We start from the raw sequence: 20,917 nt of genomic DNA on the forward strand, positions 1-20,917 counted from the left end.
CAATCAGATCTAAGGTGAGTAGCATCAGTATTATTTTTTTGATCTTATCATTCTCTAATGTCTGTATTTATATTCTAATTCAGTTTTAAAATTTAGATTGTATTTACTTTGATGAAAATGAAGTTGAAATAGTAGTATGACAAAAACGTCATACCGGGCACAAGGCCAATTTCCTATATGACATAAATGTCATAGTGGGTCTTACAGGGATAAGTATCCCCATGGGAGGTAAATGTTTATCATATTTAAGGTATTATTATTTGTCTGTTTTTTTTCTTGCCATGCTTTATTTATATTTTTTTTTCTTTCTCCTCTTTTCTTTTAGAATGGATAGTGACTCTGAAATTGACGATTTGGTAGCCTGTATCGACCCAAATGAGAGCGATTTTTTTGATTCTGAAGATGAATATGTGCCAAGTGATGATGATTTCGAGTCCGATGATGAAGAAATACAACGACCAAAACGCAAAAAGAGAAGATTAACAGTATCTGACAATGGTTTTGACGAAGAGGATGACATACCCCTGGCTGTCGTTAGACTGAACTACTGCAACAACAGGATGCATTGGCCGCAGAAATCGACGAAGATATTCTGACACAAATGATGAATCAGGGAATGTGGATACGTATGCCTTTCACACCACCAGACACAACATTCACTGGTGATGTTGAGCCAATGCCTGATGATTTGAAAACTCCTTATGAATTTTTTAGGGAGATTATCTCTGATGAAATGTTGGAAAATGTTGAACAGCAGACAAACATTTATGCAATGGCTGAGAAGGGAATTCAGTTCAAATGCACAAAGAAAGAAATAGAAAAGTTTATAGGTATTTATCTTCGAATGGGACAAATGAAAGCCCATTGTGTGAGAGCATATTGGGCATTTGCAACAAGGTATCCTCCAATTGCTGACGTGTTTGTGAGAAATCGCTTTCTGCAGCTTTGTCGTTACATTCACTTCACAGACAATACCACACCCAATGATAGTGATCGTATTTGGAAACTTGTCCCTGGCTGAACAGCCTAAAAGAAAATCTAAAACATCTCATTCCCCTTGAAACACAAAGTGTTGATGAAGTCATGGTAGCTTTTAAAGGGCACAGTGTGGTCAAACAATATATGAAAAACAAACCACACAAGTGGGGCATAAAACTCTGGGCGCGGACCGGTAGTGATGGGTTGCTACATGACTTCACTGTTTACCAATCTATAAAGTCCTCAACAAAATCAAAATTAGGCATGACAGGAGAGGTGGTGATGGACATGGTAAAACATTTGGAGTCAAACAAAAATTACAAAGTCTTTGCTGACAATCTTTTTTCTAGTTTGGAATTGGTGAAATGCCTGAAAGAACGCGGAATATTCTATTCTGGAACAGTACGAGAAAACCGTCTCAAAGGCTGTGAGTTCAGATCAGAAAAAGACATGAAGAAGGATCGAAGAGGAGTGCACGACAGTTTGATTGAAGTTGATAGCAATATTGTGGCAGTGAGATGGTATGACAATAAAAAAGTGGATGTCATTTCATCGTTCAAGGGGTTGATCCTATCACAAAAGTACACCGTTATGACAGAAAGAAGAAGGAAAGAATAGAAGTGCCATGCCCTGAAGTTATTAAATCCTACAATAATATATGGGTGGCGTCGATCTCTTGGACTCTTTGACGGCTTTGTACAAAGCAAAAATCAAAACTCGCCGCTGGTATTTGTACATTTTCTATCATACCATCAACATGACTGTTGTAACAAGTTGGATTTTGTATAGGCGCCATTGTGCTCTCCTTGGCGTAAAACCAAAGAAACTGAGTGACTTCCAGTCAGAAATTGCTACTAGTCTAATACACGTTGCCACAAAACCAGGTCGACCATCATTAGACAGTGGCGCCGACAAAACAAATAAGACACTGCCATCTGTTCGTCCAACAGATGATGTGCGACTTGATGGTACCAACCACCTTCCACGTAGTGCAAAGAGACAATTTTGTAAATTCCCTGGATGTCACCAGAAAGCAGTGATGTTTTGCTGCAAATGCAATTTAAATTTGTGCTGCAATAAGCAAAGAAACTGTTTTTACAAGTTTCACACACAGAGACAGATCTAAAATCTTTTGTGCCCAGTATGACGTTTTTGTCATATCCTTATTTGTTCCATTAATGCCCAATATGACATTTTTGTCATAGTCTGTAACTTTTTTGTAAATTTTTTTTTCAAAAATTAAAAGTTGATTAATGTTTTATACATAATTTCTGACTTATTTTGTGGAAAAAAATAATTTTTTTATCCATGGGATCTAATCTTGGGCTCTAGAGGGTTAACAACGACATCCTCTCATCTCAGTCACCTTTAGTGTTTTATTCATTTGTATTCAGTGTCTTCTTCATTATCTATATTGTTGGCTAATGGGAAACCCAAAACATCCACATCATTTGTCTTTGTGTGAATTAGATTGACTTTTAATCTACTTCTAAATAGTTCTTTTTTTCAATTTTTCAATTATTTTTCAATCTTCAAGCAGCGACATCTTCATTTCACTAAAGTAAGGTGACATATTCTATGAGTGACTACAAAAAGCTAATTGCCTAACAGGTTATTTGATCTGTATAAAATGGAAATATGGTTTTACATGGTCTGCTAGAAGAAAAATGCTTTGATAATAATGAAAATATGGAAAGGGCTACCATCAAAAAGGGTAACTTTGCCTCTGCTGATTCGAAGCATTTTGAGTTATCCATGATTTCTTATCAAAGGAAATAACTGCCACAAAATTAAATATTCTCTAATTTATCCACAGGCAAAATTTCCCCATTCAGACAAAGTTACCCGATTTGACAGTTTGTTTGTTTGTTTTTAAGGGTTTTACGGCGCTGCAACACATTAAGGTCATATCAGCGCCAGTAAAAAGGAAGAGAATAGGATAGTAAAAAGTTCTAGAATTACAATTAAAGCACAAAAGAAAAGGTAAGACAAAGGGGAACGGGTTCAAATAGGGACCAGATGTAGATTCCAAGAGCACACCGTTAAAGTACTTAGTTTGAGATCACCTAAAAGTCTCATCCAGACACAAGCACAGGTCCCAACTAAGAGGAATACACTCAAATGTTTACCAATCATATAATATAATATGTAAACTAAACATAATACAATGCATAACAGAGAGATAATTTACAAGGAAAAAAATATCATCTCCCAAAACTATAACTATACATTCGACTGTTTCCCCACTCCCAGTCAAGGAACTCCGGCAAGGATCAGGACAAAACTAAGTAATCTCATTCCAAGACAATGACAGGAAACAATTGGAAAACAGGTATGGGGGGATAGAAGACACAGCATGTACCTCCCTGCCCACTATTAGATGGATTTGACAGTTTATAAATCTGCATATTTATTTATCTGTTCACCATTACTACTCCTTTGCCCAACTAGTGATGAATGTAGTCTCCTTTGGGCACAAGTTTGAATCTCATTAGAGCAATTTTTAGATGTTTGACTTGAAATCTTGCCCTTTATAATCCTACATGTCATTGTACATACAAAAGTCAGTGTCTTCTACAATTTTTAAACAAATAAGTCCATGCTTTGAACTATGAAATGTCATCTTCACTTGACGAGCTGGAATCACCAACTTTTTGAACTCGGAATCTTCTTTTCTTACTTTTACTTTTTGAAAACTTTTTAAAAGTTGTAGATTCTTGACTATCATCAGAATACTCTTTGGATGAATAGGTCCCGGCCTCTTTGATGGCGAAACAATGTTGTTGTACATTCAATTCCTCTCTGGTCTTTGATATTTTCAATGCTGGAGACAAAAGTGACTTGACTGGTATGTGAGCAGCTGAGTTTGTTGTTGATGAGGAGGATGACGACGATGACAATGATAATGACGATGATTTTGCTTGACATGACAGATGCTTAGAAGATTTCCCTTTAGATGAAACACAGCCAGTCTTTGTTTGTTTTTTAGGAATTCTTGTTGTTGCATAATTATACCCAAATTGTAATACATCAGCTGACTGTACTAACAGATTCAATGCACTTCTTTCTGTATCTGATGGAGAAGAAATATTTTCTTCAGAAGATGAATGAGAAATACCTGTACCGTTATTTGAGGCACCATTGCTGACGGATCTTGTCTTGCTCTTACCATTACTTGTAGAACATGACTCATTTCGTGTTCTAGAAGATGAAGGATTCATCGAACCAGAATTAATTCCAGATAATCTTGCTCTTGCAGATGAGGAATCCGTCTCAGAATGAGAACTATTTTCTAACACATCTGATGTGGATGATACAGAATTTGTAGGACTTCTCCTTAATTGATTCGAACTTGCTCTTGATTCAACAACATTATCTCTATCGTTTTGTTCTTGATTCAAGGCGACATGTAAAGAGTGAGGTGCAAAGGCTTCTAACTCTGGAATAAAATATCTACCAGGTTCTAAGTGGGATGGCGTGTTACTTATTTCATGAGAATGGCTAGACACTGGTGGTAAAGAATTTGACTTGCTGGTCTGTGTGGATGAAACTTCATTTCTCACATTGTCTTTAACATGGCCACTACTCTGACTGGATAATGCTGTTGTTGCAGATGGCATTGTGTGCATAGTTCTGTTGCCAGACGAGATCATTGTGTTGGTTAATGTAGGGGTTGTCCTCGTCTCTCCAGTACTGAAGGTGGTGTGGATACTGCTGTTACTTATATTTCTGCTTGTTGAGGAATCACTAGCTACAAGATTATCTACAAAATTGTCTATAACATCGGCAAGGATACTGAGATTCCTGGCATTATCCCGTAGGTACTGATCATCACTGTGTTGTAGATTCTCACCGATGTGTTGAAGCCGCTGCTTACATACTTGCTCCTTGTTCTTATTTTTGTCTTTGTACTTTCCCTGAGCGATGACACTGGAGATTTTTTTACCAGTTGGCCCATGATTCTCTGACTGTTCTCTTGAATGCATGTACCTATTATACATAGCACTCAATATCTCATCCACCTCACTGCCACTGTCTGATGATGATTCGTATTCCATATAAGGCAATCTTTCTGTTCTATTTGTGGTAGATAAGCGCTCACTTCTACCTTGGCTCTCTGAACCCAGGGACGATCTCCTCTCCTCAAGAATGCTGCTGCTCCCACTCCTTTCCTCATCTTCATCCACTCCGAATATTAAAGAGTTATCGGACTGGTCCATCAATCTCCCTCCTCCCTGTCTTTCCTCACCACTGCTTTCCCCACTGCTTTGAGATAGTTTGTCACTTTCACTTAAGCTTTGCTCCACCTCTCGTTGTATGAGACTGTCAAAGAAAGCTATCATGCAGGGCTCTTCTGCTGTGTTGCCATTGGTGTAGTCATGTGACAAGAAGCTTCCAGCACGAAGCACCATATGGATATATTCTTCATGGCTGTAGGCATTGCGTTCAGTGGCACCGGAGTTTGGACAAATTCTTGAATATTTTGTCTTCTTAATCATGTGATCTGGAGTTGGATATGGACTCCACACCTTAATAAAATAGAAAAAAAAATGGAAGCTTTCAGTAGAAAATCCAACAAAATTTGAATATGGTATTTTTGGTTATTGCATAAAAAGTAAATCAACTTGACTGGAAACATTGTCAATCCTGGAGGGCTTTTGAGTGAGAAATTAAATAATCAAACTTTACTGAGACTCGAATTTTGTTTTCAGGTCTTTGAGTCACTTGAAACGCTTTAAAATCACAAATAAAATGGAAGATAATGGGAAAGTCACAATATTATAGCTCTAGAGTTAAGTTGTGCTCACAAACACTCGAGAAAAAGTAAGACAACGTGGACCAGCAGAGCAGTTACAGTAATCAAAGAAAAAAATGTGTATAATTGTTTCATGAAGTAAAAGATATCCTCTGGCATCTTAATATATATGCTAAATAAAATTACATCTATTTTACCTCTTGGGTGTGAAAGAAAACAGAAAATGAAAAAGAACCATAAGTTGATAAAGTTTTGCTCAATTCACATTTTGCATATTTCTGTAAATCTTCTCATTTGTTGAATGAAAAAAATACTTAAAATACACAATTTCATACTGGTTGACGAATTATCTATTCTAATATATCATTTTCAACGTTTCAGTCAACTCCAAAGTAAGAGCCAGCTGCTTTAATTATTTGGTTACCAAATATGATTTAATGGCAGGTTGTGATTTGTATAGATGATAGTTGATTTTAAGATTCGTCAAAATGAAGATGGATAATGGATAATTTGCTCAACTTACGTGTAGTGGTGCAAAAGTTTTAAGCATTTCTTGGGTTGTACCATGCTAATACTTGTAACCATTGTGATGGAATTGTGTGAGACGAAAAACATGATAAAGCAAAGAAAACATCGATTCATGAAAATATGATACTGACCTTGATGAGTTTCTCAACTCCTGATGTGATAATCATCTGGTTATGAGGACAAAACCTGACCTGGTTTACAATGGATCTATGTCCCCTTAGTATGACATGCGGTTCTGTTTGAGTGACTGAAATAAATTGATATTAATGTTTGAAGTGAATTGTATATAATAGAAAATTACCTACCACAGGTGACAAACAAAAATTGAAAGGGTACTGATAAAAAAATATTTTATGATGATGGTGATGATATTATTATTATTATTATTATTATTATTATATCACCAAATATTATCCATTAAACATCCTGAAAGCTTAAAATCAGAATAATGAAAGTTCTTTATGAAGTGCCACAACGATACATCTCTTGGCCTTCAATCATTTGTACAAAACGTCAAGCAAAATGAATATAAAGTAACATAAAATAACAACTGAACAAATTTTATACAATAATAGTGATGATAATGGCAGATTGTCAAAAAGGAGGAAAATGTATTGGCCCTTCGGGATAACTCAAGACGAAATGCAAAAAGAGAGAGAGAGAGAGAGAGAGAGAGAGAGAGAGAGAGAGAGAGAGAGAGAGAGAGAGAGAGAGAGAGAGAGAGAGAGAGAGAGAGAGACTGAGAGAGAGAGAGAAAGAGAGAGAGAGAGAGAGGAGGGGGGGGGGGGGGGTTATGAAGTCATTTTCTATTTTTTTTCTTTCCAATCCCTAACCAACATTTATTCATCCTTGTGCCACTGTTGACACTCGTCTAAGCTGATGTCATAAATCGTAAAATTGCAAGTGTCACCAAAATTCATGCAAATGAGCACAGGTATCAAAATTTGACACAAGACTAGGTGGTGATTTTTTCATCGTTCTACCGTTTAGCCACATGAGTGCTTTTTATAGAAAAATGTTTGACACAGCAAAAATAGCGGAACATTTCAAAGCAAATACCAGATGCCCTGAATTCCGCGGAAGATTATCATCACAGAATAATACACAATAAATTCAACACAATTGTTTTTGATTTATTAATTTCACCAAACAAAATACAAAATCAGGTAAAAACTCTTACAAAAATCTGAGACTGGAATGAGATGATGATGATTTTTGTTTGGAAAAGAAAAAAACAACATATAAAATAGGTGGAAATTAGGGAATTCAGGAAAGAGAACTAATGTCAGTTAGAAAGCTGGCAGGACTGCTTTATAAATCACCATCCAAACAATCATTTTTATTTCTATTTAATGGATACAGTTATATGCTATTATGCTATTACTACTTACAAGCAGCATCAGGAGAATCTGGAATACGCCACAGGTACACACAAAAATCATCTGATCCTGACACCACAAACTGTAAGATATAAAAATAATAATTTCATACATCACTAAACATTGCACCAAATAAACATTTTCAAATACTTGTTTATGCTAGTGATTTGCAGGACTCCTGGAAGGATTCTAATCACAAGGGATCAACAATCTAAATCTGGTGAATGTGAGGATGAACCTGATGCAGAAATTGAATAAAAAGCCTAATAGGTTATAAAATAGAGAGCTTTTGAGAGAAACCAAATGCTTTCATTGAGAAAAGTCAGTGCAGTTGCTGGACATGGCAATAGTTAGATGTCATTGCCTAGATAGTCCTTGAAGGAATATGGATAATCCATTAAAAAAAAACACCGTCTGATGTTAATAGAAATCACTTATGTTGTTCAAAGTAAGTAAATTAGGGGTTAATGATCTTGCCACGCAAGGCTTGAACCCAGGACCTTCCAGGTCACAGTGCAATGTCTTAAACACTTCATCTCTACCCCCCCCCCCCCTCCCACCAAACTGCACTTGGATTGAAAAACTATTACATTTAGTAATCCTAATAATTTTGACCTACAACTCAATAGTCTTTATCTGGTTTATTCCCACACAATAACAAATTGACATAGTATGTGCAATTAGCTGATAGTAATATAGATCTTCGAAAGATAAGGAAATTTTTAACTCAACCAAATCATATTCCTAAATGTCACAGTGTCTTCAGCTTAAAGCTTTACATATAATTACAAGGCCAACTGAAAAACATAGTACAGTGTAGAAAAATGAAAAAGGATACAAGTTACCAATCTCTACAAACATTAAAAAAAATATTTTAAAATAAAAATTCTGTAAAGAACATGGTATCACTTTCATTCTGTATATGTAATTTTAAACGAGCAATATTCTATACTCACTTCATCCTTTGATCCAGCAAAGCTGCCACCCTTTAAAGTACAGGCATTATAGTAAGTGTCATGATCAAACTGGTACAAAGGCTGCGTTTGGGCTATGTCATACAGGACTGGCGGTGCTCTTCGACGTAGGGCAAAGAGTTTATCACCTCGAGTATTAAATCGAACACTCATGCAGTTGTGAATATTACTCTTATAATTAAGTGATCTGGAGAGAAATGAAATATATATTGTAAAATGGATAAGATATGTATTTAATTTTTTTTTTTTTAATTAAAGACGGTAAGACATCAGTCACCCTTCAATTTCATCCAAATATGACTATTTAAAAATGATTGTGCTCAGACTTGCCAATATAGGAATACAGGGTGTCCAGATATCAGAGACATTCAAAATTCCTACCAGCCCAAGCAAAAATCCTACCATAATTTTACGCAGTCAGACATTACAAAATGAATCGAAGAAGTAAATTTCAAGACATTTACTTATTCTAGCCACTATTAATTTTACCATTTGAGGGAATTCCAAGGCAAGGACAATTCAGGACACAATGGCTTGAGACAGACTATGTCAAGTAGCTCAGCGGACAAATCAGGACACAATGGCTTGAGACAGACTATGTCAAGTAGCTCAGCATTTATTTGATGAAATTTTGGTTACTCATATCAAGAAATATACCTGGCTTACCTTCACTACACTACACACATGCATAATATTCAAATCTATTTACACAATCAGTTTTTAGACCCTATTTACATTATACACAATGCAGAGTAAGCTTCTACTAAAGCTCCTTTTCTTTACTAGCTATTTATGAAGCAAGAACACCCAGTTCCTTACTTCTACATTTTGAGCCTCTCCTACGTGCATTGCTCCTGACCAGAAGATCATGTTGCATTGTTGAGGGTGATTTTTCGGCCTTTTAACCTAAGTCATCTACCGTTTTAAATCAGATTATCTATGTTGTGCTGAAGTTTCTTTTCTTTTTTTTCTTTGGTCTTTAACTGCATCACTTATTGATATTTTCTTTCTCTGGTGGCCTCTTCAACAAGGTTTTCCATTGTGATCGCCTTGACTGAAAATCCGCTTTCCACATCTTCATTGCAATGAGACAAAACCAATATAAGATTGACTATTTTCTTCAAGTCTGGAAATTGGTCACGATGTCCATTTTCATGAAAGTACCTATCAATCCTTTTTTTTATATGGGAATGTCTTTTGGAAACCAAGACCCGTGATCTGGTTTGCTGCCATTTATTGACCTAAATGTCTCGTTTTGTGTGTGCAAGTGTGTACATCAAACTGCATGCCAGACAAAAAAAAAAACATAATAAAAACAGAGCAGAACCTACCAGGTAGCAGGTCTGACCGGTAACCAGTAGAGGTAGACTGATTTTTTGGGATGCTTGTATTTTTCTTTCTTGCTTTGTCTGGCACCCTCCATACACACTTGTTCAGATCTTTATCTTATACTGGTGCCTACTCCTGAATTTCTTTAATTTAACATAAAATACCCTAATTCCACAATTGTTTTTCACGTGTAAAGTCTTAACAATTGTTTTCTGTCATTAGAAAGGATGGCCAAAAGATTTCTATTACTTCAACTCAGCAGCAGAATGTCACAAATACTTCATTGCATGATAAATGAAAGTATATTACAGATTGCAAAAGTGACAAACAAATGCCAATTTAAAACTTACTTTAAAGGCATGCGAATGTCCCATAAGGCAACTCCAAGTTTGGAATTTGCTGTGGCAAGAATTCTTGGCTCAGCACCATTGTACATGACCGAATGCATTGATCCTCCTGTTTCAGCAAGAGTTACTGGAACTGAAAATAAAACACAAATCAAGAGAATGAATAATTGTTAAAATTGCAACTTTGTTCTATTCTATAGCCTGGCTACCATCCCCATCCCTCCCACCTAAGTCACCTCGAAAAGGTAGGAGGGGTGGGGAGGGTGTTTTGGAGGGGAAAAAATTATAATAATAATTATGAGAATAATCATTATCCTTACAGATAGAAAACAAAATCCCATTCAGAGCCAATGGTTTATCCTGGCTTCTGTGGTGTTAAATGGACAATAGCAATTCTTAATAAAGAAAGATCAGAAAAACATCTCAACCACATCATGGACCTATAGTTATCCCTTTACCTCTGAGGGGAATGCTATTAGGACCCCTTCACAACACATAATACCAATGATTATTATACAAATTCTGACAACAAACGTCGCATAACAGAGAACTGTGTATTGAGCTTACATCAATGTTAAAGCATTATTCACATTCTCAATGTGGGAATCAACTTTAATGTGACAAGCTTTTTGCTCTAAAATAAACAAAACAAACAATGATTCAATCCCAGTAAAAGCAAGAGGATATATGGTCCATAACATGGATAACAAGTGTGATGAGAACTTACAGCTGTCATCTGAGGTGCGTGTGTCTAGAATTTGTACTTTGCCTTCATCGCTTGCAGTGGCTAGTATTGTGGAATTGATAGGATCGGGAGATATGCAATATACAGCATCACTTAGTCCATACACAGAAGTTGACTTTAAACTGAAATTATAGCCAAAATAAAAATAATAAATAAATATAATCTAAAAGAATTGTAAAGCAAAGGTTCATTTTTATAATCATTAGTGTGAAAACTATTCATTATAAATTTTAAAAACTCGATTATTACTGCTTCCTATTTTCTGAACTTAATACCAACTATTGTGATAACACCCTACAGGTTTCCTACATGCTAAGTGTTGCTGTTGGTTGGAAAAATCCTTTGAACACATTAAGTGGATATTGCAGTATATAAAATAATTTTATTTTTTCAAAATAAATAATTGTAACAAGTTTTTTCAATTCAATGTCAAGCAAAACATAATGATGAGATGTTATGATTTGCTGTCGATGTGTAATACAATGGTCAAAGCCTAATAACCCATTTCCCGTCACTCTGCTCAGTTGAAACAGAATTTTTACGAATGAAAACATCCCTCTAATATCCTGATTCCCCTTCTTATAACCTGGTTATATTTTCCTAAACACATAATTGAAAAGCATAATTCAATTCTAATCAAATTGTTTTGCAATATATATATTCAAAATTTGGTTCACAGACATGCACCTCATGTATGTACAATGTATTACAAAAGACATACTCATTGATTGCCCTGGCATGTAAAAAATTTCATCATATGAGCCAGAGATAAATCTTGTAAGTGCTACAACAACCACCCCCACCCCTGAAAATAAAAGCATTAACATGTATCAATGAAGTTAGTGTAAAATACAAACATGGGGCAAAGATCAAAATGTTTCCTGTTACTTATCCACTTAATGCCATGTGGCATATAAATTAATGCATACATTCATTTCAATCTAAACCTGCTCTTATACCACTAGATGCTAGATATCACTATCTGTTATCAAACTCCTGCTATATTAAAATTACTTACACTTCAATATCATGAACAATGACTTGGCCATCATTTCCTGAAAAGAAACATAAAATTCACTGTTTCAAAAGAGACCTCATTAATATGATCCAAAAGTTGGATCTGAATGGCTTGCAAAATAGAAAATAGGTGGATAAATTAAACCATCTTCTTTCTCAAAATGCAAAGAAGTAACAGAAACCAATGCTAGTTGCCAAAATTTTCTTGGTCTTGACATAAGTCATCCCAATAATTTTGTGAAAAGTTTTATAAAGTATGTTATTTATTGAGAACGATACAAATAAAATCTGTATCACAAACGTAAAATTGTCATCCTAATTATTATGAATCATTGTTTTAAAACGCTCAAAAATTGTTTAATTACGTATTGAATTCTTAAAAATACAATATTTTGAGAAGTATAAGGACAATAATTTCATTTTTATAAAATATGTATTCCAATCCTATGCAACAAAGAATTATCACACAAAATTAACAAACAGCACCTCCAGTGATGACTCTCTTGTCTGTGTTATCAAAGCAGCAAGAATTGACGTTGCTTATGTGAGGAGTATCTATAGAGAGGGGTGGTTTGTCTTCTAGAATTGTTCTCCAAAGATTCCATATCAACAGTCTTCTATCGTCTCCTCCTGAAATTGTCAATAGTAAAAGACATTATTCAGAGACCATGTTGAAAACTATTCGTTATAGCCAATAAAAAAAATTCTAACTTGGCTATGACAGAGAAGAATATAGTTCAGATAATAGCTTTGGATATATTGTTTGATAAATGTCACCTGCCATGACAATGAGAATACATATCTCATGTTTCATTATTAAATTTGAATCCACTTAATTTCTACACCTCATTATCCATCTTTTAAATGTTGATATGCAACAAAAAAAAAGTTAAGAATATTTATATATATTACACAATTTGTAATGTTTAAAATACCAGCCTCAATCCAAAAAAAGACAAAGCCGTGGTAAACTAATACACTCATGATATTGATAAAATAAAAAATGATAACAATCGATGTGTATAATAAGTGCATGTTGATGGTAAAGATGTTTTTAAAAAATATAATTAATAATTGATTAATTTAAATTATTATAAATATGCCCAGTAACTAATACAACAAAAAATGATTTCTTTCTCAATAAAATACAATTCAAAAAAAATAATTGTCCACAATGGGAATCGAACAGTACCTTCAAGGTTAGAGTCTGACAGCTTGTCCACTACTCTATGGAGCCACCTGACTGTTCATAACATTTAATAAGGTCTTTCTAGAACATTATACCTTCAATGCAATTTTTATTTTCTGGTTTTAAATTTCGATTTTTTAGATTATCTTTATTTATTTATTAACAAAGACGTACAGATGTCACACAATATAACTTTTGCAATGTCCAAATACAGAAACACAATATCGCTGATAAATCATGTGGAACGCACATGCCTAACGGAGGTGCATAAATATGATACGTTACGATACTCCGTTAGTGGAGGTGCATAAAAACACTACGCAAAAAAAAAATTTACTTATGTACATATGTGTATTCTCTTTCAGCTACTAATAACACTTTGGACTTTCAGCTCTGAGGGGTCATTCATGGCATGACATAAGACGTCTAGAGACAAAAATGAGGGAGGTGAAAGGAGAGAGGATAAACAAGAAAGATAACGCATTCCTTCAATTTTTAACTACTTCTTTCGTATCCCCCCCCCCCCCCCCACAAAAACTAAGCAAACTTTTCCATTCACCCCATCAAAATAATAATCCCTCTAATAATAGGTACTTTGGCAAAAAATTTAAATTGGATTGAAACCTATATATATATCATTATAAAGTAATTCTAACGATACAAAAATTGTGAACATCAGATAAGCAGAAGAAAAGTTATGTTTAAAGGCTGAAATATGATCTATTTGTCTTGTTAACTAATGACGGACTTTGTGACCTGACACTTGAATTTCCGGTAGTAACCGCCATTTGGATTTCAAAAATGGCCTAAGATGGCCTCTAAGATTTGGTTATGGATTTTGCTGGAACGAATTTCATTGATGTGGTATACAGCTTTGCCCTGAATTTAATTCTATTAAAAAGTTCAGATGTTTAATCACGTGCTGTCACTGAAATTTAGATTTACAATTTCTAATTTTTTTAATCAAAGCTAAATTATACCCTATTTTATCCACAATCAAAAGATAAACTAAATTGGCATTGATTTAAAAATACGGAGTGTTTTTCGACACCCGAAACTCGGGTGTATTTTGTCACCAGATAATTCGACACCCGAATTGCGCATGCGCAGTACGTGTGACCGTACAAAACCGAGGAAATCAAATCAATCGACTTCCTTGTCAGTCGCAGTCCACAGTCACCATCGGTCATTTCTTGATTTCTTGTTTGAAAAAATATGGATAGATGGTCGACTTCAATCTTTTAGGGGGCAAAATTCTCATCAAGCGATGAGTTCCTTGGCAGGATCAAGGAATTAGAGGATGAAACTCATTGTTCTTTTGTATTTAAAATTTCGACGAAAACAGAAATGGACTACAAGACGCGAAAGCGGCCTATCGACAACAAGAAATCAGCAAGACCGCGTGGTTATTTTTTAAAAAAAGAGTCAATGCAACCGGTGTCGTGAATTATACATAAGGAATAGCGTCTATCTGTGGACGTTTTCAAATTGGATTCTCGATGGACGGAAGATCGGAAGAAATCAAATCATAAATTACACAAGCGATGCAAGCTTAGAGAAATTTACATAGTAACAAAACAATGCCAATGCTGTTGTATGACTGAAAGAGAAAATGTGATGTTTGCGAAGAATGAAAAGAATTCCAACACTGTACATAATACTCCCAAAGGGTCTCCCGAATGCTTTGATACCTCTCAACAACAAAAAATTTTACTCGGAATTCAGGGTATTCTCTATTTGTTCTACTTTATTAACATTATTTATCCCATAGGGGAAATTTGTCACATGGGTCTATTTCAAGGGAATACTAGAATAACCCAGGCGTCACCCGCAGCGCAGCGCCGCAAATTGAGCTAGAGCGAGATGACTATAAAAGTTTAAGGTTAAACATAGTTGGTCCGTTATATTTCCGGAAGGTAATGTTGTGAGCTTCTTAGCCAAGCGCACACTATCTATAAACGTTCAAAGTTACACATCGTTTTGTGTATTGGTCCGTTATACTTCCGGATGGCAATGTTGTGAACTTCTTAGCCAAGCGCATATTATCTTTATTGATAGATATATACCATTTCTACACATAAAGCCTTAGGTCATCTATTATTATGAGTTTGTCACACAGTATCTGTAATTGTATACCCTTTGCTATTTAAGTCATCTGTGTGAGAATAATATAATGTGACATTAGGTAGAACGAAGTTTACGTCACTTAGGTCTTTTTTATAGTTTTTTTTAATGAGTAAACTATATTAACCAGACTATAAACGTTCATGGTTACGCATAGTTTTGTGTGTTGGTCCATTCTACTTCCGGATGGCAATGTTGTGAGTTTCTTAGTCAAGCGCACATCATCTATACTCAGGATGGGGTGGGGTGGGGTGTTGATTTGTCTCAAGTGTGTAATCCTTGGTTCAGTAGAGAGCGGTAGGGGATAAGTGTGATCATGTTTTCTTGCGCGAGAGAGCGTATGTGTGTGTGCGTGTGTATGTGTGTGTGTTTGTGATAGAAAGAAAGAAAGCAAGAGAGAGAGAGAGAGAGAGAGAGAGAGAGAGAGAGAGAGAGAGAGAGAGAGAGAGAGAGAGAGAGATGGTCGTGCAGTTGATGGTTTGTGTGTATGCAAAGACGAACAATTGTAGAATTTTTTGTCAAACCCCCCCCCCCCCCCTCCAAGAAAACAAGAACAATATATTTTACGGAAAAAAAAAAAATTCTACCCTGCTTGGGATGCCGAATTCTTTGCTGACAATCCACACCCCAAATTCGGGTGTCGAATTATCCTGTGACAAAATCAGGGGTGAGAATGACTAGTTACAAAAAAGGAGGAAATTTTTCAGCGCGTAGATCAAGACCCATCCATACGACAATAACCTATAGATTTGTACTTCAAAATAATGTGTCTCGCAGCAATTCCTGACACCACTAGTAGGAATTGCAAAAGGTGAAAGTATAATTACAACATAATGTGGTTGTAGTAATGGTGGTGGTGGTAGGGATGATGGTGCGGTGGTTGTAGTAGTTGAGGTTCTGGGGATGATGATGTGGTGGTGGTTGTAGTAGTGGTGGTAGAGATGATGATATGACGGTAGTTGTAGTAGTGGTGGTGGTAGGGATAATGATGTGGTGGTAGTTGTAGTATTGGTGGTGGCATGGTGCTGCTCGAAGCTCAAAGAAATATATAACAATGTGAAATTTCATGTAAGGTTCAATTCATCTGCGGTATTTCATTCATCCTGTTTAGTTGATAAAGAGAAAACCGGAAACATCCATTTTATCTGTTTTCTTATATCAAAATCGAAGCTTACATTCAATTTCACATTGTTATTGAGTGGTGGTAGGGATAACGACGTGGTGATAGTTGTAGTAGTAATGGTGGTAGGGATTATGATGATGTTGTGGTGTTTGTAGTACTAGTACTTGTATTGGTAGAGATGATATGATGTGGTGGTGGTGGTGGTTGTAGTAGTCGTGGTGATAGGAATGACGACGTGGTGGTAGTTGTAGTAGTGGTGGTGGTAGGGATTACGATGTGGAGGTAGTTGTAGTAGTAGTGGTGGTAGGGATGATGATGATGTGGTGGTGGTTGTAGTAGTAGTGGTGGTAGGGATGATGATGGTGTGTAGGTGGTTGTAGTAGTATTGGTGGTATGGATGGCGATGTGGTGGTAGTTGTAGTAGAAGTGGAAGTGGTGGTAGGGATGATGATGTGGTGGTAGATGTAGTTGTAGTAGTGGTGGTAGGAATGATGATGTGGTGGTAGTTGTAGTACTAGTGGTGGTATGGATGACAATGTGGTGGTGGTTTGGGTAGCAGTGGTGGTATGGATGACGATATGGTGGTAGTTGTAATAGTAGTGGTGGTAGGGATGATGATCAGTGATGATAAATGCAATTTGTCAAAAAGGAGGGAAGTGTATCAGTCCACCGGGCAAACTCAAATGGAAATGCAAAAATTACATATACAAATAAAATATGTTAGTTACAAAAACATTATAGAATATACTCCTTTTATACATATTTAATGAATTGCCCTTTCCCGAAAATGATTTTAAAGGCCCACAATATTAATCATACCGCTGATAAATTATAAATTTTTGCCCCAAAGGCTAGAAAGTATTTGTTTTTACTTTACAAAGCACACTACAATACCTGCAAGCTGGTGGTTATGCAGATAATCAATAAGACAGAGAAGAGAAAGAGAAAGAGAAAGAGAAAGAGAGAGAGAGAGAGAGAGAGAGAGAGAGAGAGAGAGAGAGAGAGAGAGAGAGAGCGAGAGAGAGAGAGAGAGAGAGAGGGGGAGGGAGTGTTATGAATTGATTTTCTATTTTTCTTTTCCAATCCATACCCATCATCTATTCATCCAAGGAAATCACATGCATTGTGTCACTTTTGACATATGGTGCCACCCTGGGTGACGCCATAAAAAACGCGAATGTCACCAAAATTTATGCAATGAGCACAGGTGTCAAAATTTGACACAAGACAGGATATTTTCATCGATCTACTGTGGAGCCACTAGAGTGCTTTTCATAGAAAAATGTTTGACACTGCAAAAACAGCGGAACATTTCAAAGAAAATCCCAAAATCCCGAAATTCTGCGGAAGATTATCATCACTGGATGATGTTGTGGTGGTTGTAGTAGTAGTGGTGGTGAGGATGATGATGTGGTGGTGGTTGTAGTTCTAGTAATGGTAGGGAGGATGATGTGGTGGTGGTTTTAGTTGAAGTGGTGATAGGAATGATGATTTGGTGGTTGTTGTAGTGGTGATTGTAGGGATGATGATGTGGTGGTGGTGGTTGTAGTAACGGTGGTGGTAAGGATTTTGATGTATTGGTTATGGTGATTCTTTTTAAAAGGCGGAATTGTGATGATGATGGGCGGAGATAAATCACCAATTAAGCGGAAATCCGCCCTTAGGCGGAAGATTCTCAGCCCTGCAAAATACACCCGAAACTCGGGTGTCGAGTTATTCTGTGACAATATACACCCTAAACTCGGGTGTCGAATGACGCTCCCTTAAAAATAAACAACACCATACGGTAGAGTAATTCTTCCTGAAAAAAAATAAGACATAAATCGTTAAAATCCAACCATAAACAAAAAATCTATGGAACTTTTTCTGAGACCCATCACTCAAAAGGCCAAAAAGTCGGGTCACAGCCACTAGGCCATTTATCTGCTCACTGCTGGAGTGCCAAATGGACGTTTACCAAAGTAACTTTTAATACTTGGGTTTGGGCTATTTCCCTTCAGAGCCAGAAATTTGAGGTCTCTCAACATTGATAAAATTCAAGGTGAGCAACTCAGAGTAAAAAAAAGGCTGCCAAGATTTCTCTTTGAACTTTGAAGTGAAGTATTCAAATTCAAAGCTTTCCTAATCTCTGATTAATTGACGAGTCTTGTACCAAAGGGAACTTCACTTTAGACTCTAGGAGTGAAAAGTTGAGTCTTGTTAATACTTATTAATCTAGAAATAAAGGCTAGCTCTATTTCTCTGAAGGCTCAGGAAAATAAACTTGAACTCTATTTCTCAGACGGGTTGACTAGCCTCCAGTAGCTGATGGGCTACAATTATGGTTGCGAGGTCAATGCAAACAGAGTGGACAGGAAACTCTCACGAACCATCAAGCTAGCATTTATTAGGCACATTGTTGACAAAGACAGATTTCATCATAAAGTTGTGTTATCGTGAATACTCCATGGCGCGTTCACTTTTGCACTTCGCGCTGCACTATGAAAGTGAAAGAGAGAACAGAAGTAAACCTAAATAACAAAGCCAAAAGACAGGGACAGAGGTAAAAAGTTAAAAAGCAGGATAGCACACACTCAAGATAGAAGTCAAACAGAAAATTGGGAATAAAAGACAGAGCGCCCAAGCACTAGCAAAAGAAAACTTTAAAAAACGCATCACATACTCATACTCATACACTACACATTCATCATTCAAACAGACACTCGCAAAATAACCAAAATAAATCTTGAGATCAAGTTTATTTTCCCGAGCATTCGGAGAAATAGTCACTTCAAAAAATAAAACTAAAGTAAACCTAAGAGTAAGTCTTAGCCTTAGTAGCATCTTAGTATAGTCTTATTGTTATTTAAAAAAGACAAAACTCAAGACTCAAGACTGACCACTTCACTCATCGTCATCTCTCTAGATAACATCACCACTCTCTAATCGAAAAACAAAACATAATTACCTGAGGCGATAAGTCTACCATCAGACGAAAACTCAATTGCATTTACACAACCGTAATGGCCAAGAAGGTCGCGTTTGTAAATACTTGAACTTGCAGAATAATCTGTGAGAGAAACAGTGTCAGAGATGGTGGCAGGTCTTGATGAATGGGGTAAATTTGAATAAATACCACGTGAACTATAGACTGATTTACTGTGAGGTGTCTTTTCGCGTTGATCGCAATAAGGAAGAAATGAAAAAGGCGAATGGAAATCCATTTCACCAATTATTTAAACAAGACTAAAGAAATAAAGAACATTCATTTCATAATGATGATAAAAAGTCAATCGTCCGATTCAATGGCCATGTTTTCACTCGGATTGAGGTTTGCCAGATATTTTTACTCTTAGAAGTAAAAAAAAATAATTAAAAGTGTGAAAATTCCATAGGTAGTATGTCTCTTTAAATCAGCAAAAATGGACAGAAAAATAAAGAAAGAAAAAAGAAAAGAAATAACGGTAGAAAAATAAAGAACAGATCAGAAGGTGACAGATTGCAAATATATTTCCGTAAATCAAAAGGTCTGATGCCTCCTACAAACATATTATATTTCGAGGTGCACGTATCTGTCATTAATTTAACAATTAGGTTCCCAACCTAATGCGATCGACCAATAACGAGGAAGAAAACGAAGATTCTGAGTCAGAGGACAGATCAGATATAGGTTGTTTTTTTTTTGTTTGTTTTTTCAAATCGTTAGTCGATCGCTGTGCGTTTAGAACGTAATCATTAACTTGCTATTGAATCCATAAAAAAACCCCAGACGTGATATAGTATTGGAGACAATGACTTAATATTGAAGACTAGTCTGGTCGCTTGAGCAGCATCAATTAACTGATGTTACGGCTCTCTAAGGGGTATACGTTAATGCCTGAACGGGTGCAACAATGTCCGTTCAAAAATTGTGACTCATTTACATCTTTACATTTTCTTCAATTAATTGAATCTGATAACTTTTTTAAAAAGTTTGGACTCATGCAAATCTCTAGTTTCTTTAGTATCTTGACTTCGAAATATTCCCGTTTAAGTGGTTTTAAAAAAAAACAGCTGAGAAATAACTTTTCTTAATTTTCTTCTTTTTTTTTTCTTTCTTTTTTTTTTTTTTTTTTTTTTTTTTTTTTTTTTTGCCTTATAACGCCAAACTGGCTACCAATTCAGAGCAAAATTTTTCTAGTGTCCAGATAACTAATTAATTCGTTCAAAAGGCACTAAAATACACCCCCCCCCCCCCCACACACACACACACACATCTCGATTAAATCAAATTTAATCAATTATTTAAAAGATATACTGATGCTAAAAACAGCAATGCAAATCTAAGTCATTATTGCAGAAACGATTTGCAATCAGGCAAAACGGTGTAATGTGAAAACCAGACTGATACTATAACATGCTTGACCTCGATCATAGCGGGAGAATAATGGGGCTATCACCAATCGCTTC

The 20,917-nt window shown here is 35.9% G+C and overlaps 1 protein-coding gene across 1 annotated transcript; it reads right to left on the bottom strand.

The window, feature by feature from the left end:
* Positions 1 to 267: 267 nt before the first annotated feature.
* LOC144962415 (uncharacterized) lies at positions 268 to 19,820 on the bottom strand. Its single transcript, XM_078895343.1, has 9 exons — positions 19,437 to 19,820; positions 12,540 to 12,683; positions 12,055 to 12,091; positions 11,019 to 11,158; positions 10,295 to 10,424; positions 8,598 to 8,802; positions 7,654 to 7,723; positions 6,394 to 6,509; positions 268 to 5,507 (listed from the first exon to the last, which is right to left on the bottom strand). Exons 1-9 carry the CDS (start codon positions 19,690 to 19,692, stop codon positions 3,588 to 3,590), a joined length of 3,018 nt encoding a protein of 1,005 aa, XP_078751469.1. The 5' UTR covers positions 19,693 to 19,820; the 3' UTR covers positions 268 to 3,587.
* Between the last annotated feature and the right edge of the window lie 1,097 nt (positions 19,821 to 20,917).

Source organism: Berghia stephanieae, chromosome 1 (genome assembly GCF_034508935.2).
Source record: "Berghia stephanieae isolate SIO BIC M18660-M18661 chromosome 1, UCSD_Bste_1.3, whole genome shotgun sequence".
NCBI classification, from domain to species: domain Eukaryota; kingdom Metazoa; phylum Mollusca; class Gastropoda; order Nudibranchia; family Aeolidiidae; genus Berghia; species Berghia stephanieae.

What these genes read in the sequence shown, in the direction of transcription:
- LOC144962415 (XM_078895343.1), bottom strand. Translation starts at nt 19,692, where the DNA reads ATGGATTTCCATTCGCCTTTTTCATTTCTTCCTTATTGCGATCAACGC. An exon ending in ACGCACCTCAGATGACAGCT is followed by an intron (nt 10,425 to 11,018) that starts GTAAGTTCTCAT and finishes TTTTATTTTCAG; the next exon opens with TTCCAGTAACTCTTGCTGAA. An exon ending in GAGTTGAGAAACTCATCAAG is followed by an intron (nt 5,508 to 6,393) that starts GTCAGTATCATA and finishes TATTTTATTAAG; the next exon opens with GTGTGGAGTCCATATCCAAC.